Below are 21,157 nucleotides of genomic sequence, written 5' to 3' on the forward strand. Positions count from 1 at the left end.
CTGGACTTTGCTTCTGGTTAGCTGTTGACTTCTTGAGCTCTCTCATTCATTGACCACAGGAAGGGCTCTTTGTTTCATCGGTCTCCATGTCACTAGTGCAAGTGATCATAAAATGTATTCTACCTATGCTTAGGAGGATAGAAAACTAACTCCCTCTCTCTCAGTGACATTAAAATCTGATTAAAACCCCCACACAATTATCAGTTCATTGATGTAATGAAATACCTTTCTTTTTCTTCCAGGTGGTCTACACTGTGGCTAAAGAGTGTGGTGCTGAAGAAGAAATAAAACATTAGGAGCACAGTCTTGTGTATAGGTGACAGTAGAGGGTACTTTTGCACATAGTTGCAACACGGAAAGACACCTTTTGTATTTATATTGAAACATTTTACAGTGGTAAAATGCAGAACAGCATGTCACCTGTCTTGTCAGTAACAAAATATAAACTTTTAAATAGTCCCCACTCTAATCAAAGAAGGCACTCTCATCTAAAGAATGACAGCAGTGTTAAATACGGTGAAAACATGGAAAGGACCAGAGACAGAAGGAAGTGCAAGACTCGTTTATTTGATGAGTCACTTGACAAGTTAAAACCAGAAGAAATTTCCAAGCTAATTAATAGGGAAGATGATGTTTCTTCAGAAAAGAGCTCATTAGATTGTAATCAAATAGACAGTTCTTGTCCTAATGTAAATGAGACGTTATCTCCATCTAGAAAAAATACTCCTCGTTCTTGTAAGAAACGTAAGTGTATTTGTTGCATCACAGAAGGAGGAACTCCTTATAAAGCTGAGATAGAAGAGAGAACAGTTTCTGAACATAATAATTCCTCAGTTTTGGAGGTCACTGGAGCTATGTTTTATTCTTCTCCAACAAAAATTAATGTTAGAATGAATGAGAGAAGCCCCTCCATAAAATATAATTACCATAATGGGGACAGTTCAAAATCTGTTTCTAGTCCTGTTAATATGAAATCAAAGCGTGTAAAAAATAATATTGAGCTAAAGAAATGGAAGTATGCAGAAGATTCAAATGAAAATGAAGAGGTGAAAGTACAGAAAGATTTCCAAGAATCCAGTTGTGCTGAATTAAAAGACATGCGAATCTCTCAGAAAATATCAGATGGGTCACCGAAATCTTCATCCAAAAGTCAGCGACTGAAAAAAAGAACTACTACTCATCGTGACCCCAGTTCAGATATAGAAAACTCTGACAACACAGGGGAAGCAATGAAGGAAAATATTACCGTTGGAAAAGTAAGTGCTTCAATAAAGACAAGAGTTATTACTAATATTAGATAATCTTACTAATCATCTTCCTCAAATATTTATATGCAATGACTGGGCGCTCATTAGTATAAAGTTTCTTTTCATTGGTATCTAAAGTCTGGATTGTGTTTCTGTATGACGTCCAGTACTTTTAATCAAAAAATTCCTTCTGCTAGTGTGATAAGTTGCATTTCTCGTAACACTCAGCACCCAATTGCCATTACAACACTACTGTGGGATTTCAGTGGAATATCCTTAGGTTAACGAAAAAGCTCACATACGGCACAGCATTCTCATGCTGTGCTTGGCTGCTCAGAGAACATTCTTGACACAAGGATTGGTAAAAATCATGGGCGATTTCTGATTTTCTTTGTTCACTTAGTGACACTGTAGAGCCATGTACTGCCAGAACCATAACAGTACATATATTGGGTCTGTCTTGTTGTAGACAGTATCACAACTGAAACTGAGTTCATTGCAACTGATTCATCTACATAGTTTCTGGGGAGGACATCCACAACTTAGAGACATTGTGAATAACAACAAAATAACTCTCAACACTCAATAACCATTCAAATTATCATAAAAATTATAACAATTAAAGTCCAGAATGATGTGTTTCCAGAAGCCACATAGCTGTATAAAGGTGCTTTATTTGCAAATATAGGTTTTATGTCAGTATACGTGCATCTTCAGGTCTAAATCTGCCAAGAATACAAACCACTCTGTGAAATTTTATGGAATGGGAGAAATACAGAACTATAGATATTTTTGGCCATTCAGCAAAAAACAATGACAAGTACACCCAGTGGTTATATTTTCATAATGTAGAGGGACATTTATGGAGTCCCAGCATTTGGGAAGTTCTACATCCTAAGAGTCAAATCACATTGTCATACTAAAGTTGGGTAGATACAAAAGATGTTTGTCAAACATATACAAAGAATTATCGCTCAGTGAGCCAGGTGTAGAAAAAAGTGGGGAAGAAACTAATAATGACCTGGGGGCCAGTAATGTGAACTGGGATAAAATGTCTAAAAAATAACTAGTGTCTAGGGAAAGTACTATTTGCACATGGCAAGATCTCATCTAAAAATTAATACTATTGTGTGAGTCTTCTAGTTTAAAACTTTCATAATTCTGGCCTGAGATGAGATTAATGATAACCAAATGGTTCACAACTTTCTTAATTTGATAACAACGTGTGACTGTTCATAACAGGCTCACTTAACTACTCGGCTTGAAATTACCCACAAAGTCATGAGATACCTCCTAAAATCATGGCAGAGCTCCTTTTGCCCGACGAAATGCAGCAACGCGACATGGCATGGTCTCAACAAGTCACTGGAAATCCCCTGCAGAAATATTGAGCCATGCTACCTCTATAGCTGTCCATAATTGCAAAAGTGTTGCTAGTGCAGGATTTTGTGCACGAACTGACCTCTCGATTATGTACCACAAGTGTTTCATGGGAGTCATGTTGGCTGATACGGATGCACAAACCATTCGCTCAGACTGTGCTGAATGATCTTCAAACAATTGCAGTTGTGGCCTGGTGGCATGGCTCATTGTCATCCATAAAAGTTCCATTGTTTTTTTGGGAACATGAAGTCCATGAATGGCTGCAAATGGGTTCGAAGTAGCTGAAGATAACAGTTTCCTGTCAATGATCAGCTCATTTCACATAAACACAGCCCACACCATTATGGAGCCACCACCAACTTGCACAGTGCCTTGTTGAGATCTTGGGTCCACGGCTTCATGTGATCTGCGCTACACTCGAAATGGGCTGTCAGCACTTACCAACTGAAATTGGACCTTATCTGACCAGGCCACAGTTTTCCAGTTGTCTAGGCTCCGATTGATGTGGTCACAAGCCAAGGAGAGACACTGGAGTGGATTTCGTGCTGTTAGAAAAGGCACTTGCATCGGTCGTCTACTGCCATAGCCGTATTTTGCCACACTGTCCTAATGGATACATTTGTCATACAGCCCACATTGATCCCCCCTGCGGGTTCGGGGGTTAGAATAGGCCCGCGGTATTCCTGCCTGTCGTAAGAGGCGACTAAAAGGAGTCTCAAACGTTTCGGCCTTATGTGATGGTCCCCACTTGGGTTTGACCTCCATCTATCTAAATTATTCCGAAGAGCGAGCCAATTGGGGAAGGGCACCTTACATGGTGCACTGTATCCTTCGTGCAATTAGACCTATAGCCGTCTCTCTCGTCGTTGCAATGGTGTCCCGCTCGTTTTCGATCTCTTGGGCGATTACCATGCTGCACTCTGCGGTGTTTCTTTTAACTGTGACGACGACCTTGGCCATTTTTGCACCTAAGATCCAGCACGGTAGCCAGTCCGTTGTGGTGGGGTCGCCATGTACCCTCTTGGTTGTAGCCCCCTGACAACACAGGGATCGCTCTACTGATGCCTGCGCCGTTCACTTCCCACGTATGCCAAAGAGTAGATGCCCATCTCCCTGGGGCATCAGGACTCCCGGCAATGGCCATCCTGCCAGGTGGCCTTTGCTGTGGCTGGGTGGCGCCCGTGGGGAGGGCCCTTGGTCGGAGTAGGTGGCATCAGGGCGGATGACCCGCAATGAAGCGTGGTACATCATCTCTCGCTGGCGGCCAGCCGCCAGCAGTCTCTAAGCGTTCTCGGGCTCAATTTAATGCTCAGAAGTACGATCCGAAAACGTTCCCTTCCCTGGCCACGCCGTGGGAAGAGCGTAAGTCGCAGGATGGAGTTAACAGTTATTCGCCCCGATTCTTAGTTTGCACGCGAGCTGATGGGGAGTCTTTTCTCTCCACAAAGCCTCAGTTCTTCGTCGAGCATTTAGAGGACAAGTTTGGGGAGGTGGAGGGCTTGTCTAAAATGCGCTCTGGGTCAGTACTGATACAAACGGCATCCTCCGCCCAGTCCCGCAGGTTACTTGCTTGTGACAAGTTGGGGGATGTTAACGTTTCTATTACACCACATAAGAGTTTAAATATGGTCCAGAGTGTTATTTTCCATAGGGATCTCCTTTTGCAGTCTGATGACGAGCTGCGCGCCAACTTAGAACGTAGAGGTGTTCATTTCGTCCGGCGCGTTCATCGGGGTCCGAGGGACAATCAGGTTGCTACCGGTGCCTTCATCTTGGCCTTCGAGGGTGATACGTTACCGGAAAAGGTCAAGGTGATGGTCTACCGATGTGACGTCAAGCCCTATATCCCTCCCCCGATGCGGTGCTTCAAGTGCTGGAAGTTCGGCCATATGTCTTCCCGCTGCACTTCCAGCCTCACATGTCGAGATTGCGGACGCCCGTCTCATCCCGATACTCCATGTGCCCCGCCTCCCATCTGCGTCAACTGCGGGGAGCACCATTCACCTTGCTCGCCTGACTGCAAAGTCTTTCAGAAAGAGCGCAAAATCATGGAATATAAGACCCTGGACCGGCTGACCTATACTGAGGCCAAACGGAAATATGACAGACTCCATCCTGTGAGAATGACATCTTCGTATGCAGCTGCTACAACAACTGTGCTAGCTCCATCAGTTTCGAGACTTCCAGCCAGCTCGATAAGCAGTACGACTCCTTCTGCCCCCTTGCCCGTGGGGGGCTCTACCCAACCGGTTGCTCCTGCACCACCTACCTCAGGAGCAACCTCCTCCCACCCGTCGGGGACGTCCGTCCCCGCTTCTCAGCCGGAGAAGCGTCTAACTTCTTCGGCTACTCTCGCCCGTAAGAGTTCCCTTGGGACCCTCCCTTCCCAGGGTTCCACCAGCGGGAAGGATGACGGCCACCAGTGGCATAAGTCCTCACCAGCAGCCGGGCGTAGGGCTTCACGATCCTCCTCTGTCCCGGAGACTGAATCGGTGAAGCCTTCCCAGCCGGTGAAACCCAAGGTTCAGCGGGAGAAGTCCAAGAGAAAGACCTCTAAGGCTAAAGAACTTGCGGTGGCACCGACCCCACCGCACCTTTCGCGCTCTGCGTCTGAGGATGAAGTCGAGATTCTAGCGTCCGCTGAGGACCTTGCTCTCGCTGGTCCCTCAGACGCCATGGATGCCTCTCGTACGGGTACTGAATCGGTGGCAGTGAGTGAACAAGCGGCGTAAATTGCCTTCCCAGTCCTTTCACGCCTTTCTCAGCCATGGACAATACCATCCTCCAGTGGAACTGCGGCGGTTTTTTCCACCATTTAGCTGAGCTCCGCCAACTTCTCAGCCTTCGCCCTTTCTTCTGCATTGCTCTCCAGGAAACTTGGTTTCCAGCGATGCGAACCCCCGCCCTCCGTGGCTATCGGGGTTATTACAAGAACCGAGCAGCTTATGAAAGGGTGTCTGGTGGCGTCTGCATATATGTCCTTCACACTCTGCACAGCGAGTCTGTCCCTCTCCAGACGCCTTTAGAGGCTGTCGCTGTACGCGTGTGGACGCCACAGGCTGTTACCGTCTGCAGTCTTTACATTCCACCGGATGGTGATGTCTCGCAGCATGTCCTGGCTGCACTGGTCGCCCAATTGCCGCCACCTTTCTTGCTATTGGGCGACTTCAACGCTCATAACCCTCTGTGGGGTGGGTCAGTGGCAACAGGTCGAGGCGCCATCGTTGAGCATTTATTGTCGCAGCTCGATCTGTCGCTGTTAAATGATGGTGCCTTCACACACTTCAGTGTGGCGCATGGCACCTACTCCGCCATTGACCTTTCAATCTATAGCCATAGCCTCTTACCGTCTGTCCAATGGAGTGTGCATGACGACCTGTGTGGTAGTGACCATTTTCCGATCTTTTTGTCACTACCACAGCGCCACTCTTCTGGGCACCCTAGCAGATGGGCTATGAATAAGGCTGACTGGGACTTGTTCTCCTCCACTGCCGCTTTTGAGCCTCTTTCTACCGATGACATTGATGCGGTGGTTCAATCGGTCACCATCGGCATCGTTACTGCCGCCGAATCTGCCATTCCCCATTCCTGTGGGTCCCCTCGGCGGAAGGCTGTGCCTTGGTGGTCGCCTGAGATCGCTGAAGCGATTAAAGATCGCCGGCGGGCGCTCCAGCGTCACAAGCGACACCCCTCCCTCGACCACCTTATTGCCTTCAAACGGCTGCGTGCGCGGGCCCGCCTCCTTATCCGCCAAGGCAAGAAGGAGTGCTGGGAGCGGTATGTGTCCACCATTGGCCTCCATGTCACTCCCTCGCAGGTCTGGGCCAAGATTCGACGCGTCTACGGCTATCGGCCACCTGCCAGCGTCCCTGCGCTCTCACTGAATGGAGCAGTTTGTACTGACTCCGATGTCATTGCCAATCGCTTAGCAGAGCATTTTGCTATGAGTTCCGCTTCTGCGAATTACCCCCAGGCCTTCCGCTCCATTAAAGAGCGGATGGAACGTCGGAGCCTTTCGTTTCGCACCAACCACCCAGAATCTTACAATGCTCCATTTAGTGAGTGGGAATTTCGCAGTGCCCTCGCTGCTTGCCCTGATACCGCTCCTGGGCCCGATGGCATCCACTGTCAGATGCTGAAACACCTTTCAGTGGACTGCCAGCGGCGCCTTCTCGATCTTTACAACCGTCTTTGGGTCGAGGGGGAGTTTCCGTCGCAATGGCGGGAAGGCATTGTCATCCCCGTTTTGAAACCTGGAAAGAACCCTCTGGAGGTGGACAGCTACCGTCCCATTAGCCTCACCAACGTTCTTTGCAAGTTGCTTGAACGGATGGTGAGCCGGCGCTTGCATTGGGTACTGGAGTCTCGGGGCCTTCTGGCTCCATCTCAGGGTGGGTTCCGTAAAGGCCGCTCTGCCGCCGACAATCTGGTGAGCCTGGAGTCGGCCATCCGTACTGCTTTTGCCCGCCGTCAGCACCTGGTCGCTGTCTTTTTCGACATGCGGAAGGCGTACGATACGACGTGGCGTCATCACATTCTTTCTACGCTTCATGGATGGGGTCTTCGGGGTCCTCTGCCGATTTTTATCCGCAATTTTCTGTCGTGTCGTACCTTCCGCGTGCAAGTCGCGGCCTCGTATAGTTCCTCCCACGTCCAGGAGAACGGTGTGCCACAGGGCTCTGTTTTAAGTGTCTGTCTGTTTTTAATAGCCATTAACGGGCTTGCTGCGGCCGTGGGAAATTCTGTCTCCGCTTCCCTGTATGCTGACGACTTCTGCCTTTATTACAGCTCTACTGGCATTGCAGCTGTTGAACGTTAGCTACAGGGCGCTATCCGTAAGGCGCAGTCTTGGGCTGTAGCGCATGGGTTTCAGTTTTCGGCAGCCAAGACCTGCGTTATGCATTTCTGCCGGTGCCGAACAGTCCATCCTGAGCCGCAGCTTTATCTTGCCGACGAACTCCTTGCTGTGGTGGAGACCCACAGGTTTTTGGGGGTGGTTTTCGATGCCCGGTTGACTTGGCTGCCTCATATCCGGCAGCTGAAACAGACGTGTTGGCGGCATCTAAACGCTCTGAGATGCTTGAGCAACACCCACTGGGGCGCCGACCGCTCTACACTGTTGCGGCTCTACCAGGCGTTAATCCAGTCCCGTCTGGATTATGGGAGCCTGGCTTATGGCTCAGCATCCCCGTCTGCGTTACGGGTGCTGGACCCGATTCTCCACAGCGGGATACGCCTTGCCACTGGTGCTTTCCGCACCAGCCCTGTGGACAGCGTACTAGTGGAGGCAGGTGTACCTCCACTGCGGTTCCGACGCCAACGTTTGCTGGCCGCTTATGCTGCCCATGTTCTAAGCTCGCCCGGGCATCCAAACTATCGTCTCCTGTTCCCGCGGTCGGTCGTCCGTATGCCAGAACGTCGGCCCCGGTCTGGTTGTACAATAGCGGTCCGCGTCAAGGAGCTTCTCTCTGGGCTCCAGGGTTTCACTGTTCCACCTCCTTTCCGGGCTACTTTGCATACACCCCCATGGTGTGTTCGTCGCCCTAGCCTTCGGCTCGACTTGGCACAGGGCCCTAAGGACTCAGTCCCTCCAGAGGCCTTCCGCCGCCGCTTTTATTCCATCCTGGCCACGTATCAGGGCTCTGGTGTTGTTTACACTGACGGTTCGATGGTTGCTGGTCGTGTCGGATATGCGCTCACTCTAGGGGACCTTTCCGAACAACGTTCCTTGCCGGATGGCTGCAGCGTTTACACTGCTGAACTGGTCGCCATCTTTCGTGCCCTAGAGTATATCCGCTCCTGCTCAGGTGAGTCCTTCGTTATCTGTAGCGATTCCCTGAGCGGTTTACGAGCTCTCGACCAGTGTTTCCCTCATTCTCGTTTGGTGATGGCTATCCACGAGTCTCTGCATACTCTCACCTGTTGCGGCCGCTCTGTGGTCTTTGTGTGGACCCCCGGTCATGTCGGTATCCCGGGTAACGAACATGTTGACCGCCTGGCGAAAGAGGCCACCAGTAAGCCATCTCTGGACGTTGGCCTCCCAGAGACTGATTTGCGGGCAGTCTTCCGCCGCAAAATCTTGGCGCTATGGGACAATGAATGGCGCGAACTGCCAATGCGCAATAAACTCCGTGCTGTCAAGGAGTCGACGGCTGTGTGGCGGTCATCCCTGCGAGCCACTCGCAGGGACTCCATAGTTCTTTGCCGGCTCCGCATTGGCCACTCCCGGCTGACACACAGTTATTTACTGCGCCGGGAGGACCCTCCTCTATGTCGCTGTGGGGCAGCTTTGACAGTGGCCCACATTTTGCTGGCCTGCCCCCTTTTAGCAGTGGTCAGGCAGACATTTGCGCTGCCTGCTACGCTCCCTGCCCTTTTAACAGACGACTCCACTCTGGCTGACTTAGTTTTACGTTTTATTCGGGCAGGGGGATTTTATCATTTACTCTGAGTGTTTCTGTTGTATTTTATTGTTTTGTGTTGATTCTGGCCTTTGGCCTATGGTTTTACACTGATTTTTTAATGTGTTTCTAAGTGGCTGGCCTTTCCTTTTTTTATGTGTATGGTCGGCCAACCACCGTCACACTCTGTGTGGTTTTAGTTTGTTTTGTCTTGTCTTTGTCTCAGTATCCCTTGTTCTGTATCGTCTGTGATATCTTCTGTTCCTTGTTTTTATTCTCTGTGGGTGTTCTTTGTCTTTGGAAAAAGGGACCGATGACCATGGCAGTCTGGTCCCTTTAATCCCCCAAACCAACCAACCAGCCCACATTGATTTATGTGGCTATTCCATGCAGTGTTGCTTGTCTGTTACCACTGACAAGTTAAGACAAATACTGCTGCTCTTGGTCATAAAGTGAAAGCCGTCGGCTAGTGTGTCATCCGTGGTGAGAGGTAAGGCCTGAAATCTGGTATTCTCGGCAGAATTGCAGAATATTGAATTCTTTAACTGATTCCAAAATGGAATGTCCCATGCGTCTAGCTCCAACTACCATTCCACATTCAGAGTGTGTTAATTCCCGTCATGTGGCTATAATCATGTTGGAAACTGCTTCATGTGAATCAACTGAGTACAAATGATAACTCTGCAATGCACTGTCCTTTTCTACCATGTGTACATGGTACTGGCACTGCCATCTGTATGTGTGCATATCTTTATCCTGTGACTTTTGTCACCTTGGTGCACAGCAAGCAAATTATTTACCAGCAAACATAGCATGTCTAAAACGTTCCATCAGTGTAGTGATCCATGGATTATATATATGTAGTTCTGATTAGTATCTTGCCCAATATGCTGATATACCTTCATAGACAGGAATTAGCATACAAAATTAGTCCACTGACATATACTGCTGGCCATTTAATCTGTTAAATATCCTGACCCATCCTTATGCCACACTTACCTCCGACCCCTTGCCACCTACTATATCAATATGGGAAATGTAAATGCAAGACCTGCCCTGTGCATCCCCACCCAGCACAATTTATTCCAGTCCCATATCAGGTAGATCCTACACACATACAGAATTCTGAATTATGTAGATAGGAATTGTCATTACGGCACATCCTTCCATTGCTCAACCATCATGACCTCAATCTCAGTCAGCCCTAATTGCACACCAGCTCCATCTCTGTCATCATGCTTCCGAATTCTCTCTCATAATATTCACTCCTTCTGTGTGACTTGCCACTTCCTGTGATCTCTCCCTCCCAGTTCTAATACTTTGTGATCCATGGATAAAAGTAATAGAAACTGGCACCAATTTGTGATAGATTGTCAGTGTGTGGGGTGTTAGGTTACTTTTAATACAGGTCATCATTTATGAAGTGCCAATTCTTGCAAAGAAGAAAACCAAAGTTCACACATAATTTGCCTTTCTTCTTCGTCATTTCGTGCATAATGTAAATTGCCTCAGTTCTCCATCATTTGGATGGTCATAGTACATTTCACCTTCTAGTGTATTAATACTGTTTTAGTAATGCCTGGGCCCAAACAGTCTACATTTTCCTCCCATTGTCTCCCGCTTTCCTTTACTTTTCAATTTAGGTTATATAACCTAAATTCTCCCTTATATCCTCATTTCTTTCATTATCTTCATACCATGTATGGAAGTAAATTTAATTTTGGATCCATGTCATGCTTATATTCACATGTGATGCTGCATCCTAAATATTTAAAATGTATATCGTATTATCAAAGATTATTTTTGGTCTTATTGGTTGTATGCTCTGAAATGCTATCACTTTCGTTTTATCTACAGGCAATCTTAGATAGTAATTTGAGGGTATCCGCTGCAACTGGTGGACGTTATCTGAAGTTTATCTTCATTCTTTGCAATCGAGAGTTACCTTATCTCCGTATAAAATGCACATGTTTAGTATTACGATCTAAAAATACTCCTTTTTTTCTTCAACATTTTCCATTTACTGATCACTTCATCTACGTATATATTGAAGAGTGTTGGAGAAATATAGTACCCTTGTCTTATCCCTTTGTCTTCATCTTCTTTGTGATTATAGTTCCCATTTCTACAACAGTTTTGGGGCTTGTGTATTGACTTTTAATAGTGTTTATGAGACAAGACAGATAACATTATTCAACCATTGATTCTGTAGCACTTCCTGTAACTGTTATAATTAATGAGTCATTCTAAATGTTAAAACAATGTTTACTGTGCTCTGTTTATTTTTTAAAATTTGTCCTCTCTCTCTCTCTCTCTCTCTCTCTCTCTCTCTCTCTCTCTCTCTCTCTCTCTCTCTCCCCCCCCCCCTCTCTCTCTCCCCCCCCCCTCCCTCTTCCCCCCCCCTCCCCCTGAGTACATTACACTACCGTAAAGTAAGACTTAACAAAACTATCTGCCTGTAGTAGATCCGTTCATAGTTGTAAAAAAATGTTATATATGTCTGCTGAAAGAAATGAGAAAGAGAAAGCTCCATTTGTTTTGTGTATGAGAGTCCATTGCTAAGATCACTTTGAAGTACGATGTTTTGTTCTAATAACAGTTTGCAGGATATGTAGTTTTATATATAATGCACTGTTTTGTTGAACACATTGTACACAAGTAAATCTGTGGTCGATGTTCATAATGTGCTGCTGTGTGAACTGCCAAATTTCTTGTATTTGTTTTTCCATTTCCACTCTTTTTGATCTTTTGATGATGTATAGTGATGGCAAAACTTAATAGTGCTTTCTGTGTATGTTTTGAGAATATTATGGAAATCTGTCCTTTGTATGTCAGAAGCCACCGAAGAAACGCCGTCAGTCAACACACGTGCAAGAAAATCTGGTATGCAGTGATGTGTCATCTCCAAGCTGTACTCTTAAGCTTGCTATGAGTCGGCTACATGTTTCCTCAGTTCCCAGAAGACTGCCCTGCCGGGAAACCGAATTTGATAATATTTATCGATTTGTGAAGAGCAGACTCAGTGATGGAGTTGGAGGGTATGTCACACTGCAGCTTAAATTTGTAGCTATTGCAACAAGGATGTTGCATTTCAGCTTTCTACACTTTTATTTCGGTTTCATTTCTTGAAAATACACCTACCATTTACCAAACAAATTATTTAAAAACACATTGTTACTTGAAGACAGGATTTCAAGAAGCATTATTAAAATATTCTATTTGAGTATACACTGTAACTAAAAACTGAAAATGGAATTATTTTCATACTCCTGGGAAGGAAACAGATACTTATGCCAAGTATAGCTAAAGATATAAAAAGAAATTAAATTGAGGTGGAATGCACTGGAGAAATACCATATGTAATATGAGAATAAAGCAGAAAGCTATCGACCATCTTAAAAGAAAAAAGGCCTCCAGGCAAGTTAGGGAGGTTCAGACCCTACCACCCACTCGTTTTGACAAGCTTTAAGAAACTAGCTGTGAGAACCACTTGTAAGTAATTAGTGTGAAAGAGTTTGTCATTAAAGGTCTGTTTTTTTTTAAAAAAAAAAAAAAAAAAAAGGTGAAGGGCCATGAATACAAGACCTGTATTGGGTCATATGGAATCATTAAAATCCTCAAAAGTAAATACTTCTATTTATACAAATTAGGCACACAGCTTAATAGTTCTCAAGAAATGAAAGCTTTAGTGAGTTTTATCGTTAAGCCTGCTTGAGAACAAAAGCCCATGCAAACGAGGCTGGTGGCCATGTGCTATGAGCCTTGCATTCAGGTCACATTCAACGTCTGCATTTCTAGGCTCAAATTGTGTTTATTACTGTTTGGCAAGAGACTGAAACTGTCACGAAATTTCTCTTTAGGAATATGTTGAAAGCTGCCATAGTTTTTTAAATTTTATTGATAAAATGAACTTTATTGTGAACAATGGAAAAAAGTTATTATCATGTGTGAATATGAACTTTGATAACATATGTTTAATCCTTGGTGCTGATTGCATGTTTTTATGTGGAATAACTTTTCGTAAGAAAAAAACATACTATATTTTGTGACAAAAATACAGAAAATAACATAAAGTCTCTTTCATTCTCTTGTCAAATAATACAAAATAGTCTAGTAAGTGTTATTCAAACTCCCAAATACAGGAAGTGTCTGTGACATGTACAGTAGCCTCAGACTGCTTGGCTCTTGCTCTTGTTACCAGTGTTTTGTCCTCAAATATATCTGTAAAGATATGAAACACCAGTTCTTGCAGGCTTCAGACATAAAACAAAATTTCAGTATTTTCAAGTGCTTGTAACCATTACATGTGATCTGTAACAGATCCTAAACCATGACATTTGACTCCAATTATTTGATGTTTGTATAAACCCCATCATTCTGGAATATTCAATGTTTGTAGAACTAGCTTATTGTTATAGAATTATGCACCAGAATATAAAACTCTATTCTAAACCCTAAATAAGGACACACAATTTTTATGGGAATTATTTTGTTACTTCTAATGTTATTGTTATAAAACCCCTTAGAGAGTTTATGTGAAGGTATTTTAATAGTGAACTAATTAATTATTTAATTAATTAATTAAGAAATGGAATAGAAGTTGCTGTACAATGGAAAGTTCTTTATTTCATTCTGAAACTATACATTACCCAAGAGATAATTAATGTGCTCTAGCATATTTAAGGTATACAGGTGCATGTAGCTTTCTGCTTGACTTTTTTTCTGTACTGTTACGTCATGAAGTCTTTGTATATGCTGTTTACAGTCCTAGTGTCATACTGTCATGTCATAACCACATTCAATTCCAAATCCAACATCAGGTTCCTAAATGAAATGCAACACATAGCACTGAAAACACATTTATTACGAATACAGCCAGAAGAAACTGGCTTCCTGTATGGAGAGTGAAGCTAGTTCTACAAACATTGAATATTCCAGAATGATGGGGTTTATACAAACATCAAATGTTCCAGAATATACATACATTACAAACATAATAATTCAAGGACCTTACAGAAATTATAAATACTAAATAACAAGCCTGTGTTGGTGATCATGTTTGATCCATTAAAAGAGAGAGACAGGCAGAGAGAGAGAGAGAGAGAGAGAGAGAGAGAGAGAGAGAGAGAGAGGTCTCTGCAGGACATTTTGAAAGTAGTCTTACAGTATAAGTTTATCTCTGTTGGTGTACTGCACACAGATGAGTAATTTTTCCACAGTTTGTATCACAGTGAACATTTATTGCAGCCTCAAAACAGAAAAGTCAAGCTCCACAAAAGATAATAGTAGCAGAAAATGATTGTCCTTGATCTAGTATGAAAGTGGCAAAATCAAAAGTATATTGTGACCCGGGCCATGACTTAATCGCTGCTGCACGACTACATTGTAGCACTGGGGCCCAGGGAGAGTGCTGGTGGATTTTGGGTGGCATAGCAGAACAATGCAGCAAAATGGTCCCAAGTGGCTTGGAATGAAGTGGCAACTGCAACTGGCTAATGGAGATTGCGTTACAGCTTAAGTATGCCGTGGCGGAGGGATATTCACAGGCTCTTATTAAGCGCATGGCACGCGGATGCAAGGCAGTCCCTGATAGCTGCGCCACCGTTGTTCCTGCAGATACTGTCTGTGGATGATGGTAGCAGCCCCCGAAGGTGCTTGCTAGTGTTGAGCCTCTTAACAGTAGCACTGAATCCAAACATGGAATTTACTGACAAGAAGCATAACTGGGTCTGAAGGAGGAGCACTTGTTGGGATAGGGAGCAGCAACCCGCTGGGCACAGAAGTCATGACAGAAAGAGACCCCCCCTGTGGGTCCGGGGGTTAGAATAGGCCCGAGGTAGTCCAGCCTGTCATAAGAGGCAACTGAAAGGAGTCTCTCACGTTTTGGCCTTTATGTGATGCTCCCCTGTAGTGTTTGATCACGGTCCTTCGAAATTTTCCCGAAGGGCAAGCCAGTTGGGGAAAGTCGCCCTACACGGTGCATAGTGTCCGTCATGCGTTGAGACCTCTTGCAACCTTCGTCGAGGTGGATCTGCACTTCTGCTCATTCTCCAGCTCTTGGGCGAGGTCACCCTCCTGGGGGTGTTTCCCTCCATCATCTGTGTAGTATCGCTTTCTGCACTGTCGACATAATGGACTTCTTAGCTCGTTTGCACCTTATATCCAGCATGGTAGGCAGTCCGTTGTGGTGGGGCTGCCATGTACCCTGTTGATTGTAGCCCCCTGACCACACAGGGATTGCTCTGCTGATGCCCGCGCCATTAACTCCCCACGTATGCCAAGGAGTAGGTGCCCGTCACCCTGTGGCATCAGGACTTCCGGCAATGGCCATCCTGCCAGGTGGCCTTTGCTGCGGCTGGGTGGCACCCATGGGGAGGGCCCCTGGTCGGAGTGGGTGGCATCAAGGCAGATGACACACCATGAAGCTTAGTACACCATCTCTTGCTGGTGGTCAAACACCAGCAGTCTCTAAGCGGTCAAGGTCTAACTTCAACACTAAGAAATATGACCACACATCGTTCCTCCCTGGCCACACCATGGGAAGAATGCCAGGCTAAGGAAGGCAGCATAGCTTATTCACCCCGGTACCTGGTATGTACAAGAGTTGATGAGGAATCTTTGTTGTCAATGAAATCTCAGTTTTTGTGGAGCATTTAGAGGACAAGTTTGGGGAGGTGGAGGGCTTGCCCAAAATGTGGTCAGGGTCAGTCGTGATCAAAACAGCATCCTCTGCCCAGCCATGGGCACTATTCGCTTGTGACAAGCTGGGGGATGTTTCTGTTTCCATCACGCCCCATAATAGCTTAAATATGGTCCAGGATATCATATTTCACAGGAACCTTCTTTTGCAGTCTGATGAGCTGCGTTTCAATTTAGAGTGGCAAGGTGTCCATTTCGTCCGGCACGTTCACCGGGGTCCGTGGGATAATCACGTTGTCACCTGTGCCTTCATCTTGGCCTTCAAGGGTGACACATTATCTGAGAAGGTCAAGGTGATGGTCTACCATTGTGACGTAAAGCCATATGTCTTCCTCCTTCAATGCAGTGCTTTAAGTGCTGGAATGTCGGCCATATGTCTTCCCACTGTACTGCCAGCATCAGCTGTCAGGATTGTGGACATCCTTCACATCCCAATACTCCCTGTGCTCCACCCCCCCCCATCTGTGTCAACTGCAGAGAGCACCATTCGCCTTGCTCACCAGACTGCAGATTCTTCAGAAAGAAGGAAAAATAACAGAATACAAGACCCTGGAACAACTGACCTACAGAGGCTAAGAGAAAATATGAGAGGCTACATCGTGTGCATATGACTTCAACCTATGCCGCCGCTATGACAACAGTTCTACCATCTTCTGTTCTGCCGTGTACAGTTGGCTCTCAGAGCCATCAGACTCCATCTGCCCCCTTGATGGTGGGGGGGGGGGGGGGGGCACTTCCCTCCCTGTTACTCCTGCACAACGTACTTCAGGGGCAGCCCCCCCCAAACCATTAGAGAAGTGCAAGTCATCTTCGGCTCCTCTCACCAGGAAGGGATCCCTTGGGACACTCCCTTCCCAGGTTCCTACCAGCGGAAAGCTGACAACCTCCAGTGGCTGAAGCAACCACAGGTAGCTGGTCATAGGGCTTCAGGGTCCTCCTCAGTCCCTGAGATTGAATCAGTGAAGCCCTCACAGCCAGACAAACCTAAGGAGCAGTGAGAGAAACCAAAAAAGAAAAGGACCCCCAAGAACCAAGGCACTGCGGTGGCACCCACACCACCACTACCTACAAGCACTGTGTCTGAGGATGAGGTGGAGATTCTGGCATCCGTTGAGGACCTAGATCTCGCTGGGCCGTCAGCCACAATGGATGTCGATCGCACAGGTGCTGATCTGGTGGCAACAGGTGACCCTGAGGCGTAGACTGCCTCATTGAGTGTTTCATGCCTTCCCAGTCTCACGATCACATAATCCTCCAGTGGAATTGCGGCCATTTTTTCCACCACCTGGCTGAGCTACAGCAACTGTTAAGCTTTACACCTGTTTTCTGCATTGCCCTCCAGGACCCCTGCCCTCTGCGGCTATAAGGGATATTATAGGAGCTGTAGTGACTATAATAGAGTGTCAGGTGGAGTTTGCGTCTATGTCCTGAACTCAGTATGTAGTGAACCTGTGCCCCTTCAGACCCTCTTGAAACAGTGGCTGTCAGGATAAGGACGACACAGGAAATAACTGTCTGCAATGTGTATCTTCCTCCAGATGGTGCAGTACCCCTCCCATATTGGGTGCACAGATTGATCAACTCTGTAAACCTTTCCTACTTCTGGGAGATTTTAACGCGCACAACCCCTTGTTGAGTGGCACGATGTTTACTGGCCAAGGTAGGAGGGGCAAAAATTTATGGTCACAACTCGACCTCTGCCTCTTAAATACAGGTGCCCCAACACATTTCAGTGTGGCACACGGCACATATTTAGCCATTGATCTCTCGGTTTGCAGTCCTAGCCTTCTCCCATCTATCCACTGGAGAGCACATGACGACCTGTCAGTCCCCCAGCGTCATGCCCACGGACACCTACCCAGATGGGTTTTAAACAAGGCAGACTGGGAAGCCTTCACCTCTGCTGTCACTGCTGAATCTCCCCCACCTGGTGCCATCGATGTTGGTGTTGAGCAGGTCACTGCAACGATCGTTTCTGCAGTGGAAAATGCGATTTCTCCTTCTTTAGTGTGCCCCCGGCGAAAGACAGTCCCTGAGTCACTGCGGGAATTAAAGAGCGTCAGCAAGCTCTGCAGCATCATAAGCGGCACACTTCCCTAGAGCACCTAATAGCCGTGAAGCTGCCCCATGTCCATGTTCGCCAGCTTATAAAACGACGGAATCAGGAGTGTTGTGAGAGGTATGTCTCGACCATTGGGTGCCAAACGTCACCTTCCCAAGTCTGGACGAAGATCAGATGTCTTTTTGGGTACCAGACCCCAACAGGTGTCCCTGGCATTAATATCAATGGTGTGTTATCTACCGACGCAAATGTGATTGCTGAGCATTATGCTCGAGCCTCTGAGTTGGAGAACTACCCCCAGTCTTTCCCACCCTCAAACGGCGGATGGTAAGGAAAGTCCTCTTGTTCACTACACACCACAGTGAACCCTATAACACCCCATTTACAGAGTGAGAGCTCCTCAGCGCCCTTGCACATTGCCCCGGCACAGCTCCTGGACCAGATGACTAAACATCTCTCGTCTGACTACAAGCGACATCTCCTCGTCATGTTCAACTGGATCTGGTGCGATGGCGTCTTTCCATCACAATGGTGGGAGAGCACCATCATTCCAGTGCCCTAACCCGGTCAAAACCTGCTTGATGTGGATAGCTACTGTCCCATCAGCCTCACCAACTTTCTTTGCAATTTGCTGGAATGTTTGGTGTGTCAGAATTTGGGTTGGGTCCTGGAGTCACGTGGCCTATTAGCTCCGTGTCAGAGCAACTTCCGCCAGGATCAATCTACCACTGATAATCTTGTGTCTCTCGAGTCTGCATCCAAGTAGCATTTTCCAGATGCCAACATCTGATTGCCGTCTTTTTTTACTTACATAAAGCATATGACATGACCTGGCGACATCATATCCTCGCCACATTGTATGAGTGGGGTCTCCGGGGCCCACTCCCAATTTTTATCCAAAACTTCCTGTTGCTCCGTACTTTCCATGTCCAAGTTGGTGCCTCCCATAGTTCCCCCCGTATTCAGGAGAATGGCGTTCCACAGGGCTCCGTATTGAGTGTGTGTCTATTTTTAATGGCTATGTTTAGTAACAGCTGTGGGGCCGTCGATCGCACCTTCTCTGTATGCGGATGACTTCTGTGTTTTGTACTGCTCCTCCAGTACTGACATTGCTGAGCAGCACCTACAGGGAGCCATTCACAAGGCGCAGTCTTGGGCTCCAGCCCAGTTTTCAGCCACGAAGTTGTGTGTCATGCATTTCTGTTGGCGTCACACTGTTCATCCAGAACCAGAACTTTACCTTAATGATGATCCACTCACTGTAATAGAGACATATCGATTCTTAGGAATGGTTTTCGATGCCCGATCGACATGGCTACCTCACCTTTGTCAGCTTAAGCGGAAGTGCTGTCAGCACCTCGATACCCTCTGCTGGCTGAGCAACACCAACTGGGGTGCAGATCGCTCTATGCTGCTGCAGCTTTACAGAGCCCTTGTTCAATCCCCCCTTGACTATGGGAGTCTGGTTTATGGTTCAGCGGTGCCTCAGCATTGCGTTTACTCGACCCAGTGCACCACTGTGGCGTTTGCCTAGCAACAGGAGCTTGTAGAACAAGTCCAGTGACCAGTGTATTGGTGGAGGCCAGAGTTCCTCCATTGATGGTTTAGGCATGCACAACTGCTCGCCAGTTATGTTGCACACATTCGTAGTTCTCCTGCGCATCCGAATTACTGTCTCCTTTTCCCAACCATGGCGGTTCATCTCTCGCATCAGCAACTCAGGTCAGGGCTTAAGATTGCGGTTTGCATCCGGTCCCGTCTTTCTGAAATGGAGTCCTTCCAATTACCACCTCTCCTGGAGGTCCATTCACGTACACCTCCATGGTGTACACCTAGGACGCAGATTCTTCTGGACCTTTCATGTGGCCCTAAGGGCTCCGTTAACCCTGCAGCTCTCCACTATCACTTCCTCTCAATTCTCGACATGTACCGAGGCCATGAAGTGATTTACACTGACAGCTCAATCCCTGATGGTCACATATGCTTTGTGTATGTTCATGGAGGACATAGTGAACACCACTCCTTGCCAGATGGGTGCAGTATTTTCACTGCAGAGCTGGTGGCCATATCTCATGCTCTTGAACACAGCTGCTCATGCCCTGGCAAGTCATTTATCCTGTGTACTGATTCCTTGAGCAGCCTACAAGCTATCGACCAGTGCTACCCTCGCCATCCTTTGGTAGCGTCCATTCAGGAGTCCATCTATGCCCTGGAGCAGTCCCGTCGTTCAGTGGTGTTTGTGTGGACCCCAGGACACGTTGGAATCCCAGGCAATGGACTTCCCAACAGGCTAGTCAAACAGGCTACATGGATACCACTTGTGGAGGTGGGCATCTTCAAAACTGACCTGTGTTCTGTCTTGCACCACACGGTTTTTCAGCTTTGGGAGATGGAATGGCATAACAGTATGCACAACAAACTGTGTGTCATTAAGGAGACTACGAATGTGTGGAAGCTTTCCATGTGGTCCTCTCACAGGGAATCAGTTGTCCTCTGCTGGCTCCACATTGGCCATATGTGGCTAACACATGGTTACCTGCTCCGTCACAAGGACCCAGCTAGGTGTCACTGTGGCTCACAAATGACGGTCGTCCACCTGTTGCTGGACTGCCTACTTTTAGCTGCTCTGCAGCGGACTTTTAACTTTCCCAGCACCCTATCTTTGGTGTTGGGTGACAATGCCTTGACAGGAGCTTTAGTTTTACGTTTTATTCATGAGGGTGTGTTTTATCATTTGAGCTAAGTTTTAGCTCATGTCCTTCAGGGTGCATTTTATCATTTGAGCTAAGTTTTAGGTCATGTCCTTCGTATTCTCATGGTAATCTGCTCTCTTGTTTTGATCTCTTCTAAATGTTTCTTGCGTCTCTCTAGTTTTCTTGTCTGATTTTGTCCGTTTTAGTGTTTGTTGCCCTTCTGTCATTCTTATGGTTTTCTCCTTTCTTCCAGCTGTGTTTTGTACGTCTCAGTTATTTTACTCCCGCCCTTGTGGAATTATGATAGTACTTGGAGGTGTCTCAACCTGGAGCATCTTCATTTCCCATTTTTATTCAGTCCTTCCTCTCAGCACGTTATTTTAGATACCGACTAGGTGATGTCCTGTCTGATCGCTTTGAGCAGGGGAACGGTCCCCCTCATGGCAGCGTTTTAAGTGTGACTGTCTATGCCATAGCTATTAATAGCATTACGCCCATAGTGAAAAGTCCTGTCCAGTGCTCCTTGTTTGTGGATGCTTTCTCTGTGTGTTCCTCTTCTTCAAGCCTCGCAACGACAACACATCACTTGCAACTTACTCTTATACATTTGGGAGAATGGGTGCAGAAGAGTGGTTTTAAGTTTCCCACCATGAAGTCCGTGTGTGTTCTTTT

At 46.6% G+C, this 21,157-nt stretch overlaps 1 protein-coding gene across 1 annotated transcript in view; it reads left to right on the forward strand.

The window, feature by feature from the left end:
- The window catches only part of LOC124605609 (origin recognition complex subunit 1), a 127,449-nt gene that overhangs the window by 22,927 nt on the left and 83,365 nt on the right, over nucleotides 1-21,157 (forward strand). The window contains exons 2-3 of the mRNA XM_047137406.1: nucleotides 243-1,256; nucleotides 11,867-12,069. Of these exons, the coding sequence (XP_046993362.1) occupies nucleotides 402-1,256; nucleotides 11,867-12,069 (1,058 nt within the window). The 5' untranslated portion in view covers nucleotides 243-401. The remainder of the gene's footprint in view (nucleotides 1-242; nucleotides 1,257-11,866; nucleotides 12,070-21,157) is intronic.

The sequence above is a fragment of the Schistocerca americana genome, chromosome 3 (genome assembly GCF_021461395.2).
Source record: "Schistocerca americana isolate TAMUIC-IGC-003095 chromosome 3, iqSchAmer2.1, whole genome shotgun sequence".
NCBI lineage: Eukaryota > Metazoa > Arthropoda > Insecta > Orthoptera > Acrididae > Schistocerca > Schistocerca americana.